At 38.2% G+C, this 25,263-nt stretch overlaps 1 protein-coding gene across 1 annotated transcript in view; it reads right to left on the bottom strand.

Moving 5' to 3' along the window:
- Nucleotides 1-25,263, bottom strand: part of ND-13B (NADH dehydrogenase (ubiquinone) subunit ND-13B) — a 58,763-nt gene that overhangs the window by 22,288 nt on the left and 11,212 nt on the right. Inside the window, exon 2 of the mRNA XM_090387623.1 lies at nt 15,349-15,393. Coding sequence (XP_090243749.1) covers nt 15,349-15,393 — 45 coding nt within the window. The remainder of the gene's footprint in view (nt 1-15,348; nt 15,394-25,263) is intronic.

Raw genomic sequence — 25,263 nt, 5'->3', positions numbered from 1 at the left:
GGAAATATACCAGATGCACTTAACAACTATAGACCTATCTCCCTTCTGTGCAGTCTCTTCAAGATCTATGAGTGTCTTAATAGTATCCAACCTGCAGTTGACAAGGCAGGATTACACCATGCAGATACTGGACCTCAGAGATCCTCAACATGAGTCAATTTATCAAGAATGGCTTTGAAGAGAAGCTCATTGGTGGAGCTGCCTTTGTAGACTTCTTCACTGCGTAAAATACTGTTTTATAACCACCTACTTCTGCACAAGTTTTACAGTTTTACAAAGGACTTCCACCTATTGTGTTTATCCATTGCCTCTCTTGGAGAATCAATGCTTCTTTGTTGATCTGGTTGGGAAAAGAAGCACGTGGCACCTCCAGAAAAATGGCCTACTAAAGCAGTGTTCTAGTTCCTGTTTTTTTTTTTTTTTTTAATTCTACAAAAGTGACCAGCCTATTTTTTGAAGAACCCAGAGCTTTTCAGATGCAGATGATTTAGCTAGTCACCAGGGCAAGAAAATCCAAACAAAGCAAAACTCAGCCCATTCTAGCTTAAAAACAAGGATGCTAGGATGCCACTAAAAGTCTCTTGGAATGGCATCCAGCTTAATTTTGATAAGCACCCAGTCTACCTAGATGTCAGATGACTGCAAAATATGCAAGTCATGTCTGGGCTAGATCCTGTCATGCTACAAAATTAGACCTTCTTCTAAACCAGACTTGCAGACTAGTGGCCTTGATGCCATTGATACTAGCAAGAGGCCATTGCCAGACAACAACCCAGCAGACTTACCAGCCTCCTGCTATCTGAGACACTTCCACACAGAGCTGATTGAGACGTCCCATATGGAAAAGCTTTAACAGACTTCAAACCCTTACTGGAAGATCAAAAGTTGGTCCGGCCCAATGGGACTACTCAGATGGTCCAACAGAATGTTTTATTTTAGCCAGAGAGTTGTAAATTACTGGAATAAGTTACCTACATGGGTGGTAGAGGCTGACAGTTTGGGGAAATTCAAAGGTCATCTGGGTAGTTACTTACGAGAGGAGTTATGCATAGGTTGTCTATTTCCTTTTCTTTTATCAATTATTTACTTTTTAAAATTTTCTTATTATTATTTTATTCTTAGCCATAGGCTTCCTTGCACCATGTGGCCATTGCTAATACTAATGTAGTTGTGGTGCCATTCAAACCATGGAACATTTGCTAGATTATTCTTTTCCTGGTCCATTATGCTCTGCAGAGGAGCTTGCTTCTTGTTCGACAATATCATGCAATATACACACTACTGGACAAATATTTAGCATTTTGTACCTGTTTTTATATGTTTTATACTTTGCAAGCCTGCAAACATTTGAATCTGTTTCAACTTTTTTTTTAAATGTTTCCTTTACATGTGGTTAGCCATTACTTATTATTTTTACTGTTTGATTACCACATGACCTGCTTGTCTATGGGTGTCCTGCCTGTGTCTTTGGACTTAAAATAAATAAATACATTAACCTTCAAAATCTTTGATCTTAAAGCATATGAAATTAGATTTTATGTTAAGGAACCTTTTCAATTGATAGACTACTAATGTAAAATTTCAAAGAATATATTTTTTGGAATATTCTCAATGCAGAATTTCTTCAGAACTAAGTCATTTCAAATAGGCTATGAATGGTATTCCATGGATTTCTTACTCTAAATCAGTAGTAATTTCATTAGTAACCCATGGAGGTTACTTTTGATTGCTTTATAACATTCTTATGACTTACTTGTTTTTATCTTTTAGACACATTTCAATGATATAGCTGAAACTTGCCTACTCATCCGATCTCATCTCAGTTTATTTTCAAATTAAAATATCTTTCATACTAGAAGAAAAGAAAAGGGCAAAGTTGGAGGAAGATTGTAAATGGCTCTCACTTTTCCCAAAGAACTGACTGATGGGATCAAAATATTGAGAAATATTTAAAAAATATTACATACTTTGTGTATATAGAATTATGTTCCCAAACCTGAATCCAAATCTTTATTTCAAGATCTGAGTGTGATGGCACTTCAGTTTCTCCAGAAAACTACAGGAATCATTATACTTATATGTTGGTTTATAAATTTAAAATTGTGTGCTACTTACATTAATCTGTCAGCTCTTGTAATAGATTAATTTATGTTTTGCAGATTGAATGATATTAGATACTGAGGCTTCTGACTATTTCAGCTGATGCTGTTAGTTGACAGAGATTGTTTTAACTCAAAGTAAGTAACTTTACACCAAACTGAAGTACAGTTCCCAAGCAAAGTAGACTTATAGCAAAAGGCTCCCCCACCCCAATCAAAAAAAAAAAAGTACATAAAATCAGTTCCTTGGACTTTATCCACAGGTTTTTGCTGCACTGGCCAAAAAAAAAAAAAAAAACCCTACTACCAAATAGATAAGAAAATACAAATTATGTGCTTTCCTTCTCATATAGGTCATACCCAGTTGACCTTTGAATTTATTCAAACTGTTAGCCTCAATCCTGTGAGGGCAACTTGTTCCAATGAACAATGACTTGCTGGCTAAAAGAAAACTTCCTACAATCTAATCTAAAGCTCAACCCCTGTAATTTGAATTAATGGCCGTAGTTCTGTAATTCTTTATAACAGTGAAAATTCCAACTTCATTCATTTTACTAATCTCTCTCAGAGTCTTATAAACCTCGATCAAGTCACCTCTGAGATGTCTGGTTGCCAAGCTCTGTAGCCCACATAATTGAAGTCTTTCTTTGTACAGTTGTCCGTCTGCTGTACTCACCATTCAAGTTGCCCGTCTTTGGACCCTTTCAAGAAGCTCACTGTCTTTTTTCAGATATAGTCTCCGTACTTGTACATGGTATTCCAAATGTGATCTTACAATTGCCTTACACAGTGGAATGCCTTCACCTTTTTTATGAAGGAATTCCACTACTTTATTTTGTATCTGGCATGTTCACTGTAAAGTGAATTTCTTTTAAAGTCATATTTCTCCTTTCTTAGAGTTTGGAAACCAGTAAGTCTGTCTTCACAGCAAGCAGTTTATGAATGTGTTTCAAATCTAATAAGTTCTTTAAACAAAATAGAACTGAACCCTACTTGGTACTTCGTGGTAACTGAAGTACAGTGTTCAATGTCTTGTGGCTCCTGGAGGTTCCCACCAACTCTGAAATGCAACTTTGTGATGCAATACAAACCCTGTGAAGGTCAGATAGTGTATAACTGTATGGTTTGCAACATATTATGTGGGGCTGTGTTGGTCTATTGCTCATTTTGTTTCTTGGCACTGGCCTCTGGAACATCAAGGTCTCCCACTGCCCATCCAGACCCTACTGGAGGTGGGCCATGTAATAGGGTAAGATCATTGGCTGAGTGAACCCTGGCAATGCCTGAGTTCACCAAGGAGGCCCCTAAAATAAATAAATAAATAATTTTTGTTGGAAGAGAGCACAGGGGTGACAGCTCAAGCCATGGATAATAGGTGAAGTGAAGAAAGCAGATGGTAAGAAGACTCCCACTAGGAATTAGAAGATCGAGGGACAGAAGGGCACCCCTATAGAGGCAATCCCCCCCCCTACACAGGGAGAGGGGGATTGTTAAGAGCAGAGAGTGTCTAGGGTGGTAGAGCCCATCAGGAGAAAGTTTAGGGGTGGGGAAGGGAGTGGGAATAGTCCTAGGTAGTAACTGAGTGTGGGGGTGTTGTTTCTGTTCCATCTGGATTACCATATGGAATACCACCTGGAATGGAGCTGTAATTTAACTGTTAACCAATTGTTAATAATTTAGAGCCAAATAAATTGCTAATTTCCTTAACAATTGATTTGACTATAAGTTGTAAGTCTTTTATAGTTCTTTGGGTGCATGATGTCACCTAAAGACTGTAGAAGATTTATAAATCATAGCATGTGTGACGTGTATATTTCTCTTGAAGTATTGATGTTGCTTTTAGCATTGTCACAAAAAGGAAAAAAAAAACAAATTTGAAACACATATTTAAGTCACAAATTCATCCATCAATACAAGCCTCAAGTAATTTAGCCTTTAAAAGTTCAACATGATCACTCATTGTTCAGCAATTTCAAGGTAAAAATCAAGATGGCATCAAACAGGAGTGAGAGTGCAGTAGTACCATTCTTTGAGTGGACTGTGGTTCAAGCCCATGACTGCTAAATATGATTAATGATTGTATTCATGATTTGTTGTAAATTCCTCTCAACTGGGCAGTCGTGCCAGAGTATAAAGAAGAACTTTCCCTTCCTCTTGTTAAAAGTTTATCTACAGCCTCACTTTCGCATTTATACAGTCAACAAACTTGCTTCTGATAATCTGTTTTTTGTAAAAGTTGAATCAACAGATGTCAGAGTAGAAGAATATCAAGTCTGTTTAAGAGACCAGTGGTGACCATGGCTAGCAGTGGCCCTTATTTTTTTTATCAGCAGTTTGGTTTTCCATTCCATCAGAACATTTGGAGCCATCATCAAAGGGAATTCAACTTGAACAAGCCCTCATACATTTTTGGACTTGGACAAAAATAAAGTTGAAACAGAATTCATGTTTCTTTATAAAAGTAACAGTTGAGGCTTTCTCATTAAGTAGCTCCATCCTTGTAGCATTTCTGATATAGAGTGAAACTGATGTTGGTTGCCTACAGTTCTGCTCAAACATGGCCAACTGACAGGAAAATATATCCTGTTTTTGGCCTATATTGATCAGATTCAACTATTATTGCATTTGCTATATTACTTTTATTATCATGTTACTAAATATAAGGAAACAACTAGTCTGTACAGCATTATTCACAAAAAAAAAACCCCACTGCTCTATCATCCCTACTAATAATTTGTCCAATTAAATTTATTCAAACTACCCATTTTCACAACACCAAGTGGAAATGTATTTTAACAATAACTTACTTTCTGGATTACGGCAAATTTCTAGACAACTATTGCAACTGCAAATATGGAGTGGGGGGACTAATTAACAAAATCAGCATTACCATTACTAGAGGCATACGATGCAAGAAAGCAAGCTTATGCAGCATCAGCAAAAAAAAAAAAAAACACGCTCTGATTTCACCTCTCCATTTGTTCCAAATATCTGTCCAGCTCAGCCTTAAATTTATTTAGGCTATCAACTTCCACAACAAAATATGGAAGTTGTTCCACTAATCAACTACCCACTGGCTAAAGGCAAACTTCTGCACATCTATCCTACAACTGTCTTTCCTCTATTTGAATTTATGCCCTCTCCGGTGATTATTCTGAGCAAGAGGAAGAATCCCATCAGCACTGAGCATACATAAACCATTCAAGGCTTTATACACCTCAATCAGGTCACCTCCCAGGTGCCTAGTCTCCAAACACTGTAATCTGCAAAACTTAAGCCTTTCTTCGTCAGAGCAACCCTTTGTTCCATTCACTAATCCTGTTGCCCTTCTCTGTACTCGTTCCATAAGCTCTATATCCTTCTTATAATGAGGCCTCCAGACTTGTATACAGTACTCAAGGTGTGGCCTGACCATTGCCTTATGCAAGGGGATAATCACCTCCTTATACCTGCTAGAAACGTTCCTGTATATTATTGACAAGACACTATGAGCTACTATTGCAGACCGTCTGCACTGCTCAGAAAACTTCATATCTGCCTGCACTACGCCCAGGTCCTTTTCCTTCTCTACCACTGTCAGTGTAGTACCACAGAATTGATACGTTACTCTGGGGTTACTGCTATCCATATGTAGTACTTTACATTTGTCAATGTTAAACTTCATTTGCCACCTGAATTTCATTTGAATTTGAAAGTGTCTGCAATGCTGCCCAGACACGATAGAAAGGAGTATATGATGAGAGCCTTGTCGATCAATTTGGCCCTGGAAAAATTGTGCAAGGCTCAAGGGATAGAATTTTTTTCAGCCTGGTCTGTACTTGTTAACAGGAGAGACTGCTTCTACAGGGATGGGATACACTTAAACAGAAAGGGTGCAAGAATATTTGCTGATGCTATCGAGGCAGTGTTAGGTGGGTCGGAAAACTGATAGCTTGGGGGGGATACAAGGACTAATAGTTTAACAGTATCCGCAGGCAGAGGTGAAGGTGATTCTTGCACAACTTCTATTAGAATAAGCGATTTGGAGCGAGGGGTGTTGGGGGTTTCAGGGACGGATGGCAGTCTTTGTGAAATACGTGGGTATGTGGGATGTGTTAGGGTAACTAGGAATAGGAATAGGAGCATGTATACCAATGCTAGAAGTATAGTAAAGAAATTTGATGAATTTGAAGTGTTGGTCAAGACATCAAAGGTGGATATTGTTGGGATAGCAGAGACGTGGTGTCACACAGATATAAGGAATGCAGAACTGGAATTTGGAGAGTACAATGTGTACAGAAAGGATAGACAGGATAGAAAGGGAGGAGGTGTTATGCTGTTAATTAAGAAAAACATAAAATCAAAAGAAGTGCACCCAGTTGATATAGATGAACAGTGCACTGTTGAGTCAGTTTGGTGTGACATAAGCACTGCAAAAGCAAAAATAAGAGCAGGAGTGTGTTATAGACCTAATGACTCGAATGAGTACAATAAACAATTGTACAGAGAAATAGAGTGGGCTAGTAAATCAGAATGTCTTATAATGGGGGATTTTAACTTCCCAGATATTGACTGGAACTTGTGGGTTGATAACTCACACACTAGTCAGACTTTTGTGGATTTCTTGGATGATTGTTTTCTGCAGCAACATGTTCGAGAGGCAACCAGAGAGAGTAATACTCTTGATCTGGTTATCAGCAGTGTCATTCGTGTATTAAGAATTTGCAGATAAAGGAACCACTAGGTGGCAGTGATCAGGGTACTGATGTGGGATTTACTTAAAGATTTAATTACCATCAGGGGTAAAGGAAAGGGTTTTTGCTTCCGTAAAGGTGAGTACAGTGGTGTTAGAAAGTTTTTAAATTCTGTACAGTGGGATCAACTGACGATGTTACCAACAGTAAACTCTAAGTAGGAAGCATTCAAGGAATTAATCGTGGATGCTACTAAACGTTTCATACCTATTAAGAAATATTGTTCAAGGTTTAGGCCTAAATGGTTATCTAATGAACTAATGAGACTCGTAACAGAGAAGAAAAATGCATATAAATATAAATTGCATATAAATTATCAAGTGACTCAGAAGCCTATGGCATATATGAGCTAGTCTGTAATCAGGTCACAAAGGAGGTTATGCAGGCGAAGGCAGATTACGAGAAATCTTGGCAGAAGATGCTAAGAAAAACAGCAAGGATTTCTTTACTTATATAAACTCTAAAAGGAAGGGGATGAATCCGATTGGTCCACTTGACATCGATGGTTCGACTGTTGATGATTCTGCTCAGATAGCAAACAAACTGAATGAGTATTTTGCATCTACATTCATACATGAGGAATTATTAAGGTTTGAAAATGGCAGAAGGTTATCAAATTGTAGCAGGATACTTAATGATTTTGTAATAACTGAGAGCAAAGTGGAGGAGAAATTGTTGAAGTTAAACATAAGAAAAGCACCTGGGGTGGATGGAATCTATCCCGTTATATTAAAGGAGGCGGCAAAGCAACTAAGCAAACCCTTAGCCATAATTATGAGAGCATCCTTGGACTCAGGGGAGGTTCCCACGGACTGGAGATGTCCAAATGTATCCCCAGTTCACAAAGGGGGATCGAAGGGTGACATGAGTAATTACAGACCAGTTAGTTTAACTTCTGTTCCGGGTAAAATAATGGAGTCACTGGTGAAAGATGCATTGCAGAATCATCTAGACAAGACTGCAGCAATAATTCAGACACAGCATGGGTTTGTTAAGGGAAAGTCTTGTTTGACAAATTTGATAGGATATTATGATGTGGTTACAAATGAACTCAATGCAAAAAATAATTTTGATATCATATATTTGGATTTCAGGAAAGCTTTTGACACTGTTGCGCAAGGAAGATTATTTTACAAATTGGAGCAGAATGGTATTAAGGGTAAGTTGCTACATTGGATAAAAGGATGGTTAAGTGAGAGAAGACAGAGGGTGGTAATCAATGGGTGCTGCTCTTCGTGGACTAATGTTATTAGTGGAGTCCCACAGGGTTTGGTGTTGGGTCCACTGTTGTTTTGTATATTTATCAATGATATTGATGAAGGTATATCAGGCTTAATGTCGAAGTTTGCAGATGATACAAAGGTTGGCAGGGTTGTTAATGACAGTAATGGCAGTGTGCTACTGCAACAGGATCTAGATAATTTGGGCAGATGGGCTAAGAAGTGGCAACTGAAGTTTAACCTTGACAAATGCAAAGTACTGCATATGGGTAGAAGTAACCCCAGAGAAACGTACCAACTGTGTGGTACTACACTTAAGGTGGTAGAAAATGAAAAAGACCTGGGAGTAATTGTGCAGTCAGATATGAAGTTTTCTGAGCAATGCAGACAGGCTGCCAGGGCAGGTCATGGGGTTTTGTCAATGATATATAGGAATTTTGCTAGCAGGAAAAAGATGATTGTCCCTATGTATAAGGCAATGGTCAGGCCACGCCTTGAGTACTGCATACAGGACTGGAGGCCTCATTTTAGGAAGGATGTAGATATGCTTGAGCGTGTACAGAGAAGGGCAACAAGATTGGTGAGGGGAATGAAGGGATCCTCTTACCAAGAGAGGCTTGGTAAGAGGATCCCTGTGAATGTTCACGTGTGAATGTAAGTTCTGCAAATTGCAGTGGCTGGAGACTAGGCACCTGCGCGGTGATCTGATTGAAGTGTATAATTCTTGAATGGGTCGAGCACGCTGAATTCTGATGGGATCCTTCCACTTGTTCAGATTACGAACCTAAGGGGCATAAATTCAAATTAAGAAAGGACAGATGTAGAATAGATGTGCGGAAATTTGCCTTTAGCCAGCGGGTGGTTAATTGCTGGAACAAACTTCCATCTGTCGTTGTGGAAGTTGATAGGTTGAATAAATTTAAGTATGAACTGGACAGGCATTTGGAGGGAATGGCATGATTTTTTTTTTTTTTTTTTTGGCTGATGAGCTCATACACTTGCTTTCTTGCATCACATCCCACTACTACCTCTCAGCCCATCTCTTCAACTTTTCTAGATCCTGTTGCAGCAGCGTACTGTCATTAGTGACATTAACAACCCTGCCAACCTTCATATCGTCTGCAAACTTGGACATTAAGCTTGATATACCATCATTAATATCATTTATAAATACAGAAAACAACAATGGACCCAACACTGAACCCTGAGGGATTTTACTAATAACATTAGTCCATGATGAACAGTGTCCATTGATTACCACTCTGTCTTCTCCCACTCAACCATCCCTTTATCCATAGCAGCAATTTGCCTCCAATGCCACACTGCTCCAATCTGTTCAGTAGTCTTCCATGTGCTACTGTATCAAAAGCCTTTCTAAGATCCAAATATACGATATCAAAGTTATTCCCTGCATCCAGTTGCTTTGTGTCCACATCATGGTATCCAATCAAATTGGTCACACAAGACTTCCCCTTAACAAAACCATGCCGTGTCCGAGCTATAACTAAAGTCTTCTCTAGATGATCCTTCAGTGCTTCTTTAACCAGTGCCTCCATTAATTTCCCTAGAACAGAAGTTAAACTAACAGGTCTATAATTACTTATGTTACCCTTTGATCCTCTTTTGTGAATTGGGGCCACATTTGCACATCTCCAGTCCATGGGTACCTCCCCTGAGTCCAAGGAGGCTCTCATAATTATGGCTAAGGGTTTGCTTACTTCTTTTGCTGCCTCCTTTAATATAACTGGATAGATCCCATCCACCCCAAGTGTCTTTCTTATGTTTATCTTCAGCAATTTCTCCTCCACTTTGCTCTCAGTTATTACAAAATTGTCTAGCTCAGTGTCAGAGTTTAGTTCACCTCTGGCATTCCAGAATAACTCATGTGTATGTAGATGCAAAATACTAATTTAGTTTATTAGCCACCTGAGCAGGATCATCAACAGTTGAACCATCCATATCCAGTGGACCAATCTGATTCATCCCTTTCCTTGTAGAGTTTACATAGGTAAAAAACTCTTTGAAGTTTTTCTTTGCATCCTTTGCCAAAGATTTCTCATAATTTGCCTAACCTCCTTTGTGACTTGGTTACAGACCAGCTTATATCTATCATAGGCTTCAATGTCACTCATTAATTTATATGAATCCCGTGCATTTTTCTTCTCTGCCACATATTTCATTAGTTCATCTGACATCTATTTAAGCCTAAACCTTGAACAATATTTCTTAGTTGGTATGTAAATCCTAGTAGGCTGACCGGGCTAGCCAGGTGGGTAAAGTGCCTGCCTGGCAATCCAAAGGTTGTGGGTTCGAATCCTGCCTCGGGCTTGGATCAGAGTAGTGCAAAAACCTTGGGAGGTGCATTATGGCCACAGAAGCTGATGCGCAAACAACCAACAAAAAAAAAAAAAAAAAAAAAAAAAAAGAAAGAAAAGTCTAGTAGCTTCCAAGATTAATTCTTTGAATTAATGTTGGAAGCTACCCAATTTGAATTTGCTGTTGGTAACATCATCAGTTGGTCCCACCGTATAGAATTTAAATACTGTCTCAGACCTCCGTAGTCAACTTTACAAAAGCAAAAACCCTTCCCTTTACCACTGATGGTAGTTACCTCTTTGAGTGAATCTCACTTCAGCACACTGTGATCACTGCCACCTAGTGGTTCCTTTATCTGCAGATTGTTAATGCATGAAGAATCACTACTGATAATCAAATCAAGAGTATTACTCCCTCTAGTTGCCTCCCGAACATGCTGATGTAGAAAACAATCATCCAATAAATCCACAAAAGCCTTGCTAGTGTGTGAGTGACCAACTCACAAATTCCAGACAGTATCTGGGAAATTAAAATCCCCCATTATAATACTCTCTGATTTACTGGCCCACTCTATTTCCCTGTACAGTTTTTTTATTATACTCATCAGAGTCATTAAGCCTATAACACACTCCTACTCTCAAATTTTGATTTCTCAATTTGGTGTGCTTACGTCACACCAAACTGACTCCACACTGCACTGTCCAGCGATGTCCACTGGCTGTACCTCCATGGATTTTATGTGTTTCTTAACTAATAGCATAACCTCTCCTCCCTTCCTATCCACATTGTACTCACCAAATTCCAGTTCTGCATTCCTTATATCTGTGTGACACCACGTCTCTGATATCCCAACAATATCTGCCTTTGATGCTTTGAGCAATACCTCAAATTCTTCAAATTTATTTACCAAACTCCTAGCATTGGTGTACACGCAAGTATACATGCACCTGTTCCTATTCTTAGCTACCTAACACAACCCATGTGCTTACTTGTACCGCAGTGACTCCCAGCAGTCTCTGAAATCCCCTGCATCTTGTTTTCCAGGCTGCTGCTCATTCCAATAGAAGCAGTGCAAGAATCACTTTCATCTCTGCCAGTGGCTACTGTTAATCTATTAGTCCTTGTATCCCCCCAGTCTAGCAGTTTTCTGACCCACCTAGCACTGACTTGATAGCATCAGCAAATATTCTTGCACCCTTTCTATTTAAGTGTATCCCATCCACGTAGAAGCAGTCTCTTCTGTTAACAAGCACAGACCAGGCTGAGAAAAATTCTACCCCTTGAGCCTTGCACAATCTTTCCAGGGCCGAATTGATTGACAAGTTTGGATTAGTGTGATAATACACAAATGTAATTTTGCGTGCATAAATTACCAATTTACATGTACTTTCAGAATAGAGGCACCTTCACAATTCAAGGTGCTATTATTTTGACTTTTCCGTTATTTTGACAGTTTTATTTTTAATATATTTAATGCAGAAATAATGAGGCTAAATAAGAAATAGAGAATAAGAATGCAATTTTATTAACTGCACATAAAAAACAATCATGTTGACGATCCAATGTTATATTCTGCCATTAATAACACTCCTACCTACATCCCGTTATATTTTCTTTATTGTATCAAGTTTAGTCTGTGCGGTAGCACAGTGGTATTGTCACAATCCTCTCCACAACAGACTGAAAAGGCCTGTTTTGAATCCTGTCGATAATGCAAGGAACTCTTATGAGCTTTTTTCACTCCATGGCCGAGTTAGTCAGTGTCAGGAGTAGATAGCAAGGTTTTTTCCCAAGTTATTTTTGATATATTCACTTGACATATTTCAAATATATCTGCAAATTTCACTTTTAAAAATGGTGAACTGAAACAAATACAGTAATCACATGACTTGCCGGTTTCATTTTTTTGGCACTATAAGACATCTGCGCTGTATACAGGGTGGGTGCCTCCGTAGCCAGGTGGGAAGCAGCAGCAGTGCGTAGCACACGCTTCTTGATTAGACCAGGGTTCAAGCCCATCACCACCAAATATGGAGGATGCGGAAAGGTCAGGGAATGACCACCGCATATCCCGGAGCAATATGGCCTTAGTTGCTAATGCTCTTAAAAAAAAAAAAAAACCAAATAACAATAATAAATAACAGTATACAGGGTGATTCACTACCAGTGCAACAAACTTGCAGGAGGTGTAGGGGGCACAAAGACGAATCAGAATCACATAGCATTGCAGGGTCCGAAATGCCTTCGTCATGCGGTAGAGGACGTTGAACGGGAGGTTGCGTGAACAGCGATCCCGCTGGAAGTCAGCATTTGCGAACCGTTTCTGTTGAAGAAACCAAGTATCAAAAGTCCTCTGGAGTGGATAATCCGCAAGTTCCAACAATTGGACGTTGCAGATGGTATGAACTCATTTGGTTTGTTGACAGTATCCTCCATACAGTGGATTGGGAAATACCCAATCATTGGCCTATCGCTCGAGTACTCGTACTCGGATTGCCTTCTGCAAGACGTAGGACATTCTCCTGATTGTCTGGCGTCCTTGTCGTTCGCTCTCGATTCATGGTACCTCTCGTGAAACAACCAGTCTCACGTAACCTTCTGTGCACACGTGCGAAAATCGTATGACGAGGAGCACGCCTGTGCGGGAAACGTTCCTGGTACAAGCGCAGAGTGGCACGCCCGTTACAATCTGCAGCTCCACACGCGAGGTGCATGTCGGCCAGTTCAACGTTTGAATACTCGTCCATCCTACTGCCTCGGGGAACTGGTTCGCAAATGCTGACTTCCAGCGGGATCGCTGTTCACGCGACCTCCCGTTCAACGTCCTCTACCGCATGACGAAGGCATTTCGGACCCTGCAATGCTATGTGATTCCGATTCGTCTTTGTGCCCCCTACACCTCCTGCAAGTTTGTTGCACTGGTAGTGAATCACCCTGTATAAACATCCGATTTAAATGTGCTGTTATTTGGGGTGCCATTATTTTGAGTCTACTGTATTTATAGTGGCTAAACATAACTGAATTATTGTGACAGAATCATCAAGTTATGCTTACACAATGCTATTTACTGCAAGCTACATGCACAAATTTGGTTCATTATATTAATTTGCACTTAAACTCTTAAAATTGAGTTGTGTATCTTTATGCATGGAACGGTTAATTTTATCTAATGCTTAGTGACATGTCCATAGTAATAGGGATTGAGCCAAATATTTAGTATTTAAATCATTCATACCAAATGTTGGGGTCAGTTTTAGAGTGCAGAAAACACAGGTCCATACACTGGTGTTGGCCCCTTATGATTTTGATAAAATTCTATATATATTTCTCTGCATACTCCTTCCCCTTTAAATATTTAGTGGACCTGAGTTAACTACTGAAACCCAAAAAATCACTAAATCTCACATCTTGTAGCAATGTTAGGTATGCTAAAATCACTAATGAAGAATTACACATGTAAATAAACAAGCTCTATGCTATAAGGTGCTATCAAAAATTATTGTAGAGATAGGGCAAAGCCTCATTTTGTATGCAGCAATAAACAAACCCAGTTCACTCACTGATGAATAAAACGAGGCTTTGTCCTACCTGTACAATAATAAACTATACCTATTTTAATATGAGACTTTTTCTGTCCTCACTTTACTTGAGTTTTTGATGTGAAAACATCTTTGGTGTCACTAGAGTAAAATCGATTGGTAACGAAATTTTCTTAGGTAACAGAAATGACACAACTGATTGTTAAAATTTTTTACGGAAATGACACAATTGACGTCACTTCCTATTAGGTGGCTGTTAGATTTTAAATGAACCAAATGACATCACTTCCTAAATGGTGCTAACAATGCTAACTCAGTCACTAACGTTGATTTGGTAGAGTAAGCAGTGGGTAGTAATATTATGCAAGGATAAGAGCAGAATATTATGCAAGAAAGTGGGTAGTAATATTATTGTAGAATAAAATGCAGACTTTAATAAAATCTGCTTTCAAGATTTTGATCAACATCAACCTTCTAAGTAGCATAAGTAAGTAAGTTTCAATCAAACCGTTCAAAAATTTAAAGAGTTTTAATCTAGTGGCACCATAGATGTTTTCACATAAAAAAAAAAAATCTTTTGTGTATACATACACTGCTTTTTTTTAAATTACAATATAATCACACAAACCTTACATACTGTGGTTATCTCATCGCTGGTCCTTCAGTGCCTGTTTAACCACTGCCAAAAATCCAAATACAGTCAAAAACCATAGTATGAGTAATGGCATACAATTTAAATAAATAGCGATATACTTCTCCCTTAGAGAAAGTCTTTTTATTGAGAGCAGGACAATACTGAGGCTATATGTAGTGATGGGTCTCCACATACATTCTTCTTGTTTATACTCTATCAAGACTACACAGGTCACAGAAGTGTACAAATAATTTTGGCAAGAATACAATCATTCACCATATATGGCAGTCAAGTGGGCTCAAACTATGGTCAATTTTAAATGTGCATGCATGCTACTCTAACACAGCTATATCAGGCCTAAAAATAACAAAATAAATAATAATAATTGTACATTTTCTGTTTATACTCTAAGACAGCCAGACAGAGTTAAGAAGAGTCTAAAATTCAAGAAGAAAATACTGAAATTAAAAGTTATGAATCCATTTTACGTATAAAAAAATGGGAGGGGGAATGGTACTGGTAAAAATGAAATATCTGCATACAGAACTTTTGAGCATAAACTAAACCAATTTTAACATGATTAACCTATCAATACAGCTGAGGAAGAATTAATCAAATATAAGTTGGTCAAGATAACCAGTTAATAATGGTTGATTTCTTAAATGACTGAGGTATGCTCATAAGAACCATTGAACTTATTTTCAAAATTTGTTTTACAGATTATTTGGAGATAACTAGATTTTGAATCAATTCACTTTACATATTAAATAATTTATGAGGATACATTAAATATTAAAAATTACTCACATGATGAGGATTTCTGGCTACAGCTAACCCAGTTAGTCCTGTTGACTGAAAAGATGAAAAATTGCTTTTGAAATTAAGAATAATAAAATCCAGTGAAATATACAAAATCAAGTGACAACTGTGTTGTACTTTTCGATTCAGAAAAATTAACTATAGTACAATATATGGGTATTCCAATTAAAAAGCAGCTACTAGTCATCTGTACTTTTTTTTTTTTTTTTTTCAAATTTGGACTGAAATTTTTGAATTTGATGTTAAACTAACCATTTATGTTTTACAGTTTCTAAATGAAATTTCTACATTTTTCTTAAATCAACTACTTTTTTTCTCAGTGGAAAAGTTGTTTCCTGTTCTTGGTTTCATTCTAAAAATATTGGTGTATTTCTGAAATTAGTATTAGCCATGTATTGCAAGGAAGTTGCAGGCTTCCTTTGTAGCAAAATGCTACAAAGGACAAAAAAAAAGACAAAAAAAGTAGATAAGAAAATACAAAACAAATTACGTGCTCCCTCACATTGGTAACTATCCAGTTGACTTTTAAATTTCTCCAAACTGTCGGCCTGAACTACCTGTGGAGACTTGTTCCAGTAATCAGTGATTCACTGGCCAAAAGAAAACTTCCTAAAATCTAGTCTAAACCTCTTTCCATGTAGTTTGAATTTATGGCCCCTACTTCTGAAATTCTTTGAGTGAAAAATTCATTTTCATTCATTTTAATAATCCCTCTAAGGTGCCTGGTTACCAAGCTCTGTAGCCCACATAATTGAAGTTTCCTTGTATGATTGTCCTTTTGTCAATCTCACCATGCAAGTTGCCCAACTTTGGACCATTTCAAGAAGCTCAATGTTTTTCACACAAGTTCATACTTAGACACAGTATTCCAAATGTGGCATTACAATTGCCTTATACGGTGGGATTATGACCTATCTTTACATTATACTGTTCAATAAATCATTACTACTACTACTACTACTACACTATGGGCTTTCCTGGCCACCTGCTTACACTGCTCAGGAAACTTCATATCTGCCTACATCATAATTCACGGATCCTTTTTTTTCCCTCTACTGTTTTTAATTCAACCCCAGCAAGTGTATAAATTATTTTGAGTTGCTGTTCCCCACCTTGCATTAAAACATAGCTGCCATTTTTCTGACCATGAATCCTGTTTAAATAATCCTGAAAGAGCACTGATTGGCATTGATCATTAATGGCTCTCCCAATCTTTTTTAAGTCTTCTGCAAATTTTGACATTGCCCCTTCATCCTTCATCAGAAACAGCAGTCCATGTATGGAGGGAGCCCACTTGCAAAGTTAGTACCATGCATGAAGAGTTGAGAAGATGAAAGAAAATACTTGATGAATTTCTGTAGTTTTTAATTTTCAGGTAATATGTATGACAGGAGGTTATCATTACCATCATTAGCCATATGGTGCAAGGAAGCCTCAGGCTTCCTTGCACCATAGAGTGGAGAGGGAGAGGACACAGAGTGGAGAGACTTTGTAAGAAATGGGTCATTAATTAACCTAACTACCCTCTTTTCTACCATAGAACAATATTCTATGGTAGAACAGATTTGAGATTTGTACAGAGTGAGTAGCTGTTTAGCAGAAAAGTAATGCCAACAGCAGAAGAGAGAGAAGTCAGGATAACCCTTAATAGATATGTGATATTGTATAGAAATCTCAGTGTCATTGAAGATATAGGAGCATAGGAATTTTTCTGCAAGATACAAGACAAGGCAGAGTTTTAGGATTGAAATTAGTAAGTTACCTTTGCCCCACTGGATAATTACCTGATGATCAGCATTTAAGGAATGGGTAGTGGATATTCAATAAGTTTAAGCTGTTTGTGCAATGGATGGTTTCTCAAACTGGAAGGTAGAATGCAATGTGCTATCATCAGCAAAACTATGGATAGGATTTCCAATCAATGGAAGAAGGTCATAAATATACATCACTCCAGGGGCTCACATCTGGTGAGTATGGGCTTGGCACACCCAGAGTCCTGAGCTGGATATCATCATTCTTCTCTTTCTTGGTGATTCCTTTCTACTTCTCTCTCTCTCTCTCTCTCTCTCTCTCTCTCTCTCGCAGGGTAACTCTAGAATTTTTTTTTTTTGGCTGGTGCAGCATAAGCCTCAGGCTTCCTTGCATCATATGGCTAATAATAATAATAATAATAATAATAATAATAATAATAATGAGGAAAATAGTGGTAGAAAGAACTGAATCTTGGGGAACACCAGCATTAGTGGAGAAGTTAGAAGACAGAGAGCTGTAGTGAGGGGTCAGGGAGAAAAATGGATATCCAATTACAAAAAACAGTTGCCAAACATGACCTTTGAAGTTCCAAGAGCAACTATTTAAGTTTCATGAAATTTTCCAATGAATTATTCATTGATAGGCAACATAAGCCCGTATATCATTAGTGGACTAACAATCACAGAATCCACACTGAAGATCACTGATCAGATGAAAGGTTTCTAAAGAGTTTAAGGGTTGGCAGTTAATGATTTCTCCATTACTCCATTACTAGAGTAGATGTAAATGCAATGGGATGATAAACTTGATGGAAAGAATTTGTCACCCTTTTTATAAACGGGCTGGATAGGAGCAAATTTCCAAGCAGAAGGAAAAATGGCAATGGAATAAGAGAATGTAAAAGGGTGACACAGAACAGGAGTAAGCTCACAAGCACAAGTTTTGAGAAGTGAAGAAATACCATCAGGACTTGGCACTTTCTTGGCATCGAGACTGCTTAAAATTCTTCTGGTATCCTTTTGATGGAAGACCACAGTAGGCACTGAATGGAATGTACTGGGAATAGAAAGTAGTTTACTAAGCTCACCAATATATGAATTAGAAGAAAAGCAGAATGCTGGCAGATCGACATTAGCTGAGGGGGCAATAGAAGCATTTTAATAAAGGTAGGAGTAGAGACTGGCAAAAGTTGTGGCCAATAGCTTTGGCAAGAGACCATAATGCTCAACTACCATTTGGACAAGAAGCAAGTTTTCTACTCATAGCCTGTTTAAACGCTAGTTTGGACTGATTAATAATTGCTTTACAATTGTTGCGAGCTTTGGTGTAGGCAGAAAATGAACCTGGAGATTTGGATGCAAGCCAATTGTGATATGAAACATTATCTTGAGCAGCCTTAGCACATTTACTGGAAAACCAAGGTTTAAATAAAGGATGAGATTTTAAAGTGGAGTAAAGACATCTTGTATATAAATTATGTATATACTTTAATGTACATAATCTTGAGACTGTATACTGTGTATCGTGTGTAATTAATAAATGAATGAAAAATTAAATGTCAGATGTGTCCACATTACTAGAAAACGAGAGCAAAGCCAGGTGCAGTTGTGAAGATTAAAATCACCAAAGTACATTACCTCTGTTAGGAAAGTTGAACTACAGAAAGTCAAACTTCGAAGAAAGGAAGTCAAGGAGTTCTATGTGATTAGCGGAGGTGGTAGAACAATAGAGGCAGTAGATGAATTTGACTGAATGGGTAGAGAGATTTTATAAAGCCAGATAAGACTGAAAAGAGGGGATTATAAATTACTGAGTCTCTGACAGGGAATATCAAAGTGGACATGTGCACAAGTACCGCATTTGAAGTAGGAGGAATCATATGGCAAATAATTAGGACAAATGAGATGAGTAGTAATTAAATCAACCAATTATTGTGATTCTATCAGAAAAAGTAATTGACTTGGCAGACTGTAGGTGGAAATGGATATCACTGAAATTGGGACTGTGGCCACATATATTTGTGAAATGAATGAGGAAGTGTTTGGGAGGTTTAGATCTTTCCACAGATAAGTCTATTCTATTAGTACGAAGTGGAATTCATAAACGTATTCAATAGTAAGTAAAGGAGAGAAGGGCACGTTGGTGCCCTTCTCTCCTCTAGTATATGAAATTTTTTGATACAGCAAGAATATACCCAGCTCCTTGACATAATTCGGCCTCAACAATACCTACTCGAACTCCCTCCAATCACTGTCTGGCATAGTAGATGCAGCAAGATTATACACTAGCTGATCTGGATTCCCCTTAGAGAGTTACCAACAGGTTTGGTCTGGTAGACTATCTACAGGCCAGCCTGCTAACACAATTTTATACCTGCACCCTCAAAATGTAAAGTAGATTGGACCTTGCTATGATCCACATCATAATCTCAAAAGACATCAATCATACTGCATAATGGAAGCTATGGTTGCTGGAGCTTTGATCTGGAGAATAAACATGGGTTACACAACTTCAAGCCACCAACAAGCAAAGTAGTGGTATTGCACCACTTGATGAGAGTTATCTACCACCTTAGTACTGCCACAGAGGGATGGCATTCCTGTGTTACCTCTAGTATACTAGGTGCTGTATTTCAGAATGGTGGGACTGTTAGTAACCCTGGGGGTTATTCCCAGGGTTACTAACAGTCCCACCATTGTGAAAGTGCAAGCAGAGGATATGAGTGTTGTAGAACAACCAGACTTGGCTGAAATTCAGTCCACTTGACTCAAATGTCACCTGAATATCAGTTCCATCAGCATTTTACACTACCAGGTACCAAGCCCAGCTTGTCACACCTAAGAGAATGTCTGTAACAACCATAAGGACCAAACTATGTTGGAATTGTTCCAAACATCCAAATCATGAATAATGTCAAAACAGCTTAAGGTGAGTTAAACATGATTTTCCCTTAACAAAATCATGTTGTATGTTATTCAGAATTCCATTTATATCTAAATGTCCCTGGATTGCACTATTAATTATTGCTTCTAAGATTTACCCTCACACTGAAGTCAGATTAACCAAGCTGTAGTTACCAACTTCACTTCTAGAACTGTCCTTTATATATTGGTGATACGTTGGCACTTTTCCAATCCAAAGGAATCTCTCCCAAGTCCAGTGATGCCCTCATAATTAACCTCAGTGATTCAGCACACACTCTGGCTGCTTCCCTCAAAATTACTGGGTATATACCATCAACTCAAGAAGCCTAACCGGCCTTTAGGCTTGAAAGTTTTTCTAATAAGCAGTCATCTGTAATTTCGAAATCACTAGTTTCATAATGGCCTCAGCTTCACTCATACAAGCTCTCCTCAACACAAAGGGTCTTTTTTCAGTATTCATGATTTAGTAAAGACCAATGCAAAATACCTATTCAATTTATATATATGAAAAACTCCTTGTCCCCATTCTTGCTCTCTTAGCCAAGTGTTAAATTGTCAAGAATTTTTGCAAGCCTGTTATTAAACTGACAATGGCTATAAATTGTAGAGCGGCATGTGTTTCAATCCACAATAGCTAACGGTGTTTGGGCGATAGGCTTGTATATGGCGACACGTAAAATTCGTTTCAGCACCCTTTATGCTTCCTTTCCTCTGTCCCCTTCTTTACGTGGCAGCCTGTGTAGGGATTATCTCTGATAGCAATTTTACAGGAATATTATTTCAACAAAATCTGCTTAATTTTGCCTGGGCCGCTTCTTCTTCTTAGGGTAATGACATTCCCATGCTCAATGTCTGTCAAAGATTTCGCATTACTAGAACTGTCGTGAACCTGATAAGGTCCTTAACAAAAAGCAGCCCAGGCAAAATTAAGCTGATGTTTGCTCTACTAGACTGGCCTGCTCTGTATTCATCTATCTCAGCATCCTCCTCTCGCTTTACTTTCTTAATCGTATATATGCATTCATGGCTATGATTACTGCTTTAAAGGTATTCAATAATTCTAATGCCACCCAATCAATTAATAGATGTCATGGAAGGCCTTAAACTGTCATAGTCTCCTTTCCTGAAATTAAAACTTTTGCCCTTACCTTTAAGTACTTTGCAGTACTTAAAGGTAAGGGCACAAGTTTTCACCTTCCAACTAATGAATATGTGATCGCTACCTGTCAATGGTTATTCTACTCTAAGCCCCATGATATCAACTGATTCATAAGTAATGATGACATCTAGAATATTCTTATACCATTGTTTTCTGTAACATGCTGGTATAAATAATCATCTAGTGTCTAGTTAATTTAACAATTTTGTTCCCCATGATGAATTTCCTTCCCATGTGTTCCAATCAGTTAGGGGACAATTGAAGTCACCCTAATAAGGCATTCACACTTGCTTGCCTATTCTATCAGCATGTAGAGAATCCCCCATCATACTCTTCATGATTCTCTGGTCTGTAGATCACTCCCATTCTTGTTACACCTTTGCTTCCAACTAACTCATACCATACACATTCTATGCTGGCAGGCGTAACTCAGCAAAATCCTTTTCACACTCAAGATGTCTTTGATAAGATGCAGGATCCCACAACCCCTTCTATCTCCCGTCCTTTGTAAATATATCATACACACCATAGTGGAAGTCGTTATCCCCAATTTCCAGGTGGTACGCCACGTTTCTAATAGACACATTTTTGACAACCTTAATATTACTGTAGACACAATTAAGACTAACTATTCTTCTATAGTTTACTACCCTGGCACATTCCTAGAAGTTATTTAAGCTTGTTTCCCTAGCTTTATCTTTTCACTCATTTTAAATGTTGCTACTCTTAAAAGATCTTGCAACATTAGCTGTTGTGAAATTTGTTTATATGGCAATAAACAAGAATTCTTGAGATGTGTGTAAACTAACTTGACCAATTTCACCTGATAAAGACGTCTATATTACCCTCCCACCAGCAGTTCCCCTGAATCCTTAAGATATCCATAGTAATACTGGCAAAAACCTTTGTACCACCTTTGTTCAAATGAATAAAGTCTCTACAAAATAGATTCCTCCCACCTACAACTATGGGCACACTGATAAAATTTTATTTCCCCCTAGAGCCTTGTTGAGTCCCTCAAGTTTTGAGTTAATCTACAAGACTTAAAAGAACATAAACCAATTTTATTTGAATGAAAATAATAATTACAAATAAATAAATAAAAAACATAACATTGTATATAATGCTTACTCTTCAGTACAATGACAAACAACTGTACAACAGCAGTTGTGTTGCATCACTACAACTGCTTTGATAAAAATCAGTTTACATTCATTTCAAAAGGTACACCAATGATATTGTTAGACTAAGTAGAGGATGGAGAACAACCTTTCCATTGAGAAAAAAAAGCAGTTGATTAAGAAAAATTTTAATTCAGAAATTGTAAAATCTGAGTAGCAATACTTAGTCCCATTCAACACTTTCGCTGCTGGCTTTTTGACTAGGGATTAAAATCCAATGGATTGAATCAATCAGGATTGGATAGGCATTCTTTTCATTCTTTCCATTTTAGGGTATTTTCTTTATGACTGAATTGGCCTACAGTGAAGGTTGCTTGATAAAATTATCTGGTTTTCCTTCTGTCATATTGGAAGAAAAAGTTCTAAACGTAGAGTTGTTAAAATTCAAAGTCACATATTTGTATTTAGGAAGCAGTGAACATGATAACATCAAATTCAAAGATTTCAGTTAAAGTATGACAAATATCATCCAGACAACAAATGTTCTAAACCTAAAAATAAGTGAAACAAACTTTGACGTTTTATTCCAAACATGTTATATATTACTTTTGTACAATGGCTATTCAATACAGAATGATCATAATTTTTTTTTCTTCACAACATGCCTTTATTAATCATCCATATTTTGACAGTCCTTTTCAACTACTTTTCAACGTAGTCCCCATTTGATTAAGAGCACTTACTTCAACATTTCTGCTATTCTTCAAAACTATGGTTGAAGCGCCATTTTTTGACATGCATTTGAGAACCACCTCCGATGCCTTTACCACTTCTTCTGTCAGAAAGGAGCTGCCAGGAAATATTCTCCTTGCAGCTCCTTCTCTAACTTTGGAAAAAAAAAAAAAAAAAAACAAGGTTCAAGGTCAGGGCAGTGGGGGGAGGATGAAGACTACATTTGATATCGATGCTGGCTAAATATTTGATGACAGTTGTGGTCACCTGCAACAAATGTGATACTGCAAAGTGTGCAGTAAGGTCCTATAACAGTTGCATGATGATTAGCATTAGCAGAGGCATATGACGCAAGAAAGCAAGCTTATGCAGCATCAGCCAAAAAAGAAAAAAAAAAACTTCCACTTCACCCCTCCGTTCGTTCCAAATACCTGTCCAGCTGAGCCTTAAATTTATTTAGGCTATCAACTTCCACAACAAGGGATGGAAGTCTGTTATACCAACCAACTACCCGCTGGCTAAAGACAAATTTCCGCATATCTATCCTACATCTGTCTTTCCTCGATTTGAATTTATGCCCTCTCAGGTGATTATTCTGAGCAAGAGGAAGAATCCCATCAGAACTGAGCATGCTCAAACCATTCAAGGCTTTATACACCTCTATCAGATCACCTTGCCAGTGCCTAGTCTCCAGACATTGTAATTTGCAAAACTTAGGCCTTTCTTCGTAAGAGCAACCCTTTGTTCCATTCACTAATCTTGTTGCCCTTCTCTGTACTCGTTCCAGCAGCTCTACATCCTTCTTGAAATGAGGCCTCCAGACCTGTATACAGTACTCAAGGTGTGGCCTGACCACACCTTGAGTCCTTATACAAGGGAATAATCACTTCCTTATCCCTGCTAGAAAAATTCCTGTATATCATTGACAAGACACCAGGAGCTACTCTTGCAGCCTGTCTGCACTGCACAGAGAACTTCATATCTGCCTGCACAATTACCCCCAGGTCCTTTTCATTCTCTACCACTGTCAGTGTAGTACCACAGAGTTGATATGTTGCTGTGGGGTTGCTGTTTCCCATATGTAGTACTTTACATTTGTCAATGTTAAACTTCATTTGCAACCTCTCAGCCCATCTGCTCAACTTTTCCAGATCCTGTTGCAGCAGCATAGTATCAGTAGTGTCCTTAACAACCCTGCCAACCTTTGTATCGTCTACAAACTCGGACATTAAGCTTGATATACCATCATCAATATTATTTATAAATACAGAAAACAATAATGGACCCAACACTGAACCCTGAGGGACTCCACTAATAACATTAGTCCACGATGAGCAGTGTCCATTGATTACCACTCTCTGTCTTCCCCCCCCCTCAACCACCCCTTTATCTATAGCAGCAATTTGCCTCCAATGCCACACTGCTCCAATTTGTGCAGCAGTCTTCCATGTGCAACAGTATCAAAAGCCTTTCTAAGATCCAAGTATATGATATCAAAGTTATTCCCTGCATCCAGTTCTTTTGTGACTGCATCATAGTATCCAAATTGGTCAGGCAAGACTTCCCCTTAACAAAACCGTGCTGTGTCCGAGTTATAACTGAAGTGTTGTCTAGATGATCCTGAAGTGCTTCTTTAACCAGTGCCTCCATTAATTTTCCTGGAACAGAAGTTAAACTCACAGGTCTATAATTACTTGTCAGCCTTTGATTCTCCTTTGTGAATTGGGGTCACATTTGCACATCTCCAGTCTATGGGTTTCCCCCCGAGTCCAATGAAGCTCTCATAATTATGGCTAAGGGTTTGCTTACTTCCTTTGCTGCCTCCTTTAATATAACTTGATAGATCCCATCCACCCCAGGTGCCTTTCTTGTGTTTATCTTCAACAATTTCTCCTCCACTTTACTCTCAGTTATTACAAGATTATCTAGCTTACTGCCAGAGTTGAATACACCTCTGGCATTCCCCTCGCTGAATAACTCCTCATGTGTGGATGTCGATGCAAAATATTCATTTAGTTTGTTAGCTACCTGAGCAGGATCATCAACAGTTGAACCAATCTGATTCATCCCCTTCCTTCTAGAGTTTACAGAAGTAAAGAACTCTTTGCTGTTTTTCTTTACATCCCTTGCCAAAGATTTCTTGTAATCTGCCTTCGCCTGCCTTCTTTGTAACTTGGTTACAGATCAACTTGTATCTATCATAGGCTTCTGTGTC

This window comes from Mastigoproctus giganteus, chromosome 13, assembly GCF_048544385.1.
Source record: "Mastigoproctus giganteus isolate SK-2022 chromosome 13, ASM4854438v1, whole genome shotgun sequence".
NCBI classification, from domain to species: Eukaryota; Metazoa; Arthropoda; class Arachnida; order Uropygi; family Thelyphonidae; genus Mastigoproctus; species Mastigoproctus giganteus.
Note: the sequence above shows the minus strand (reverse complement) of the source record. Positions and strands in the feature narration are given on the sequence as shown.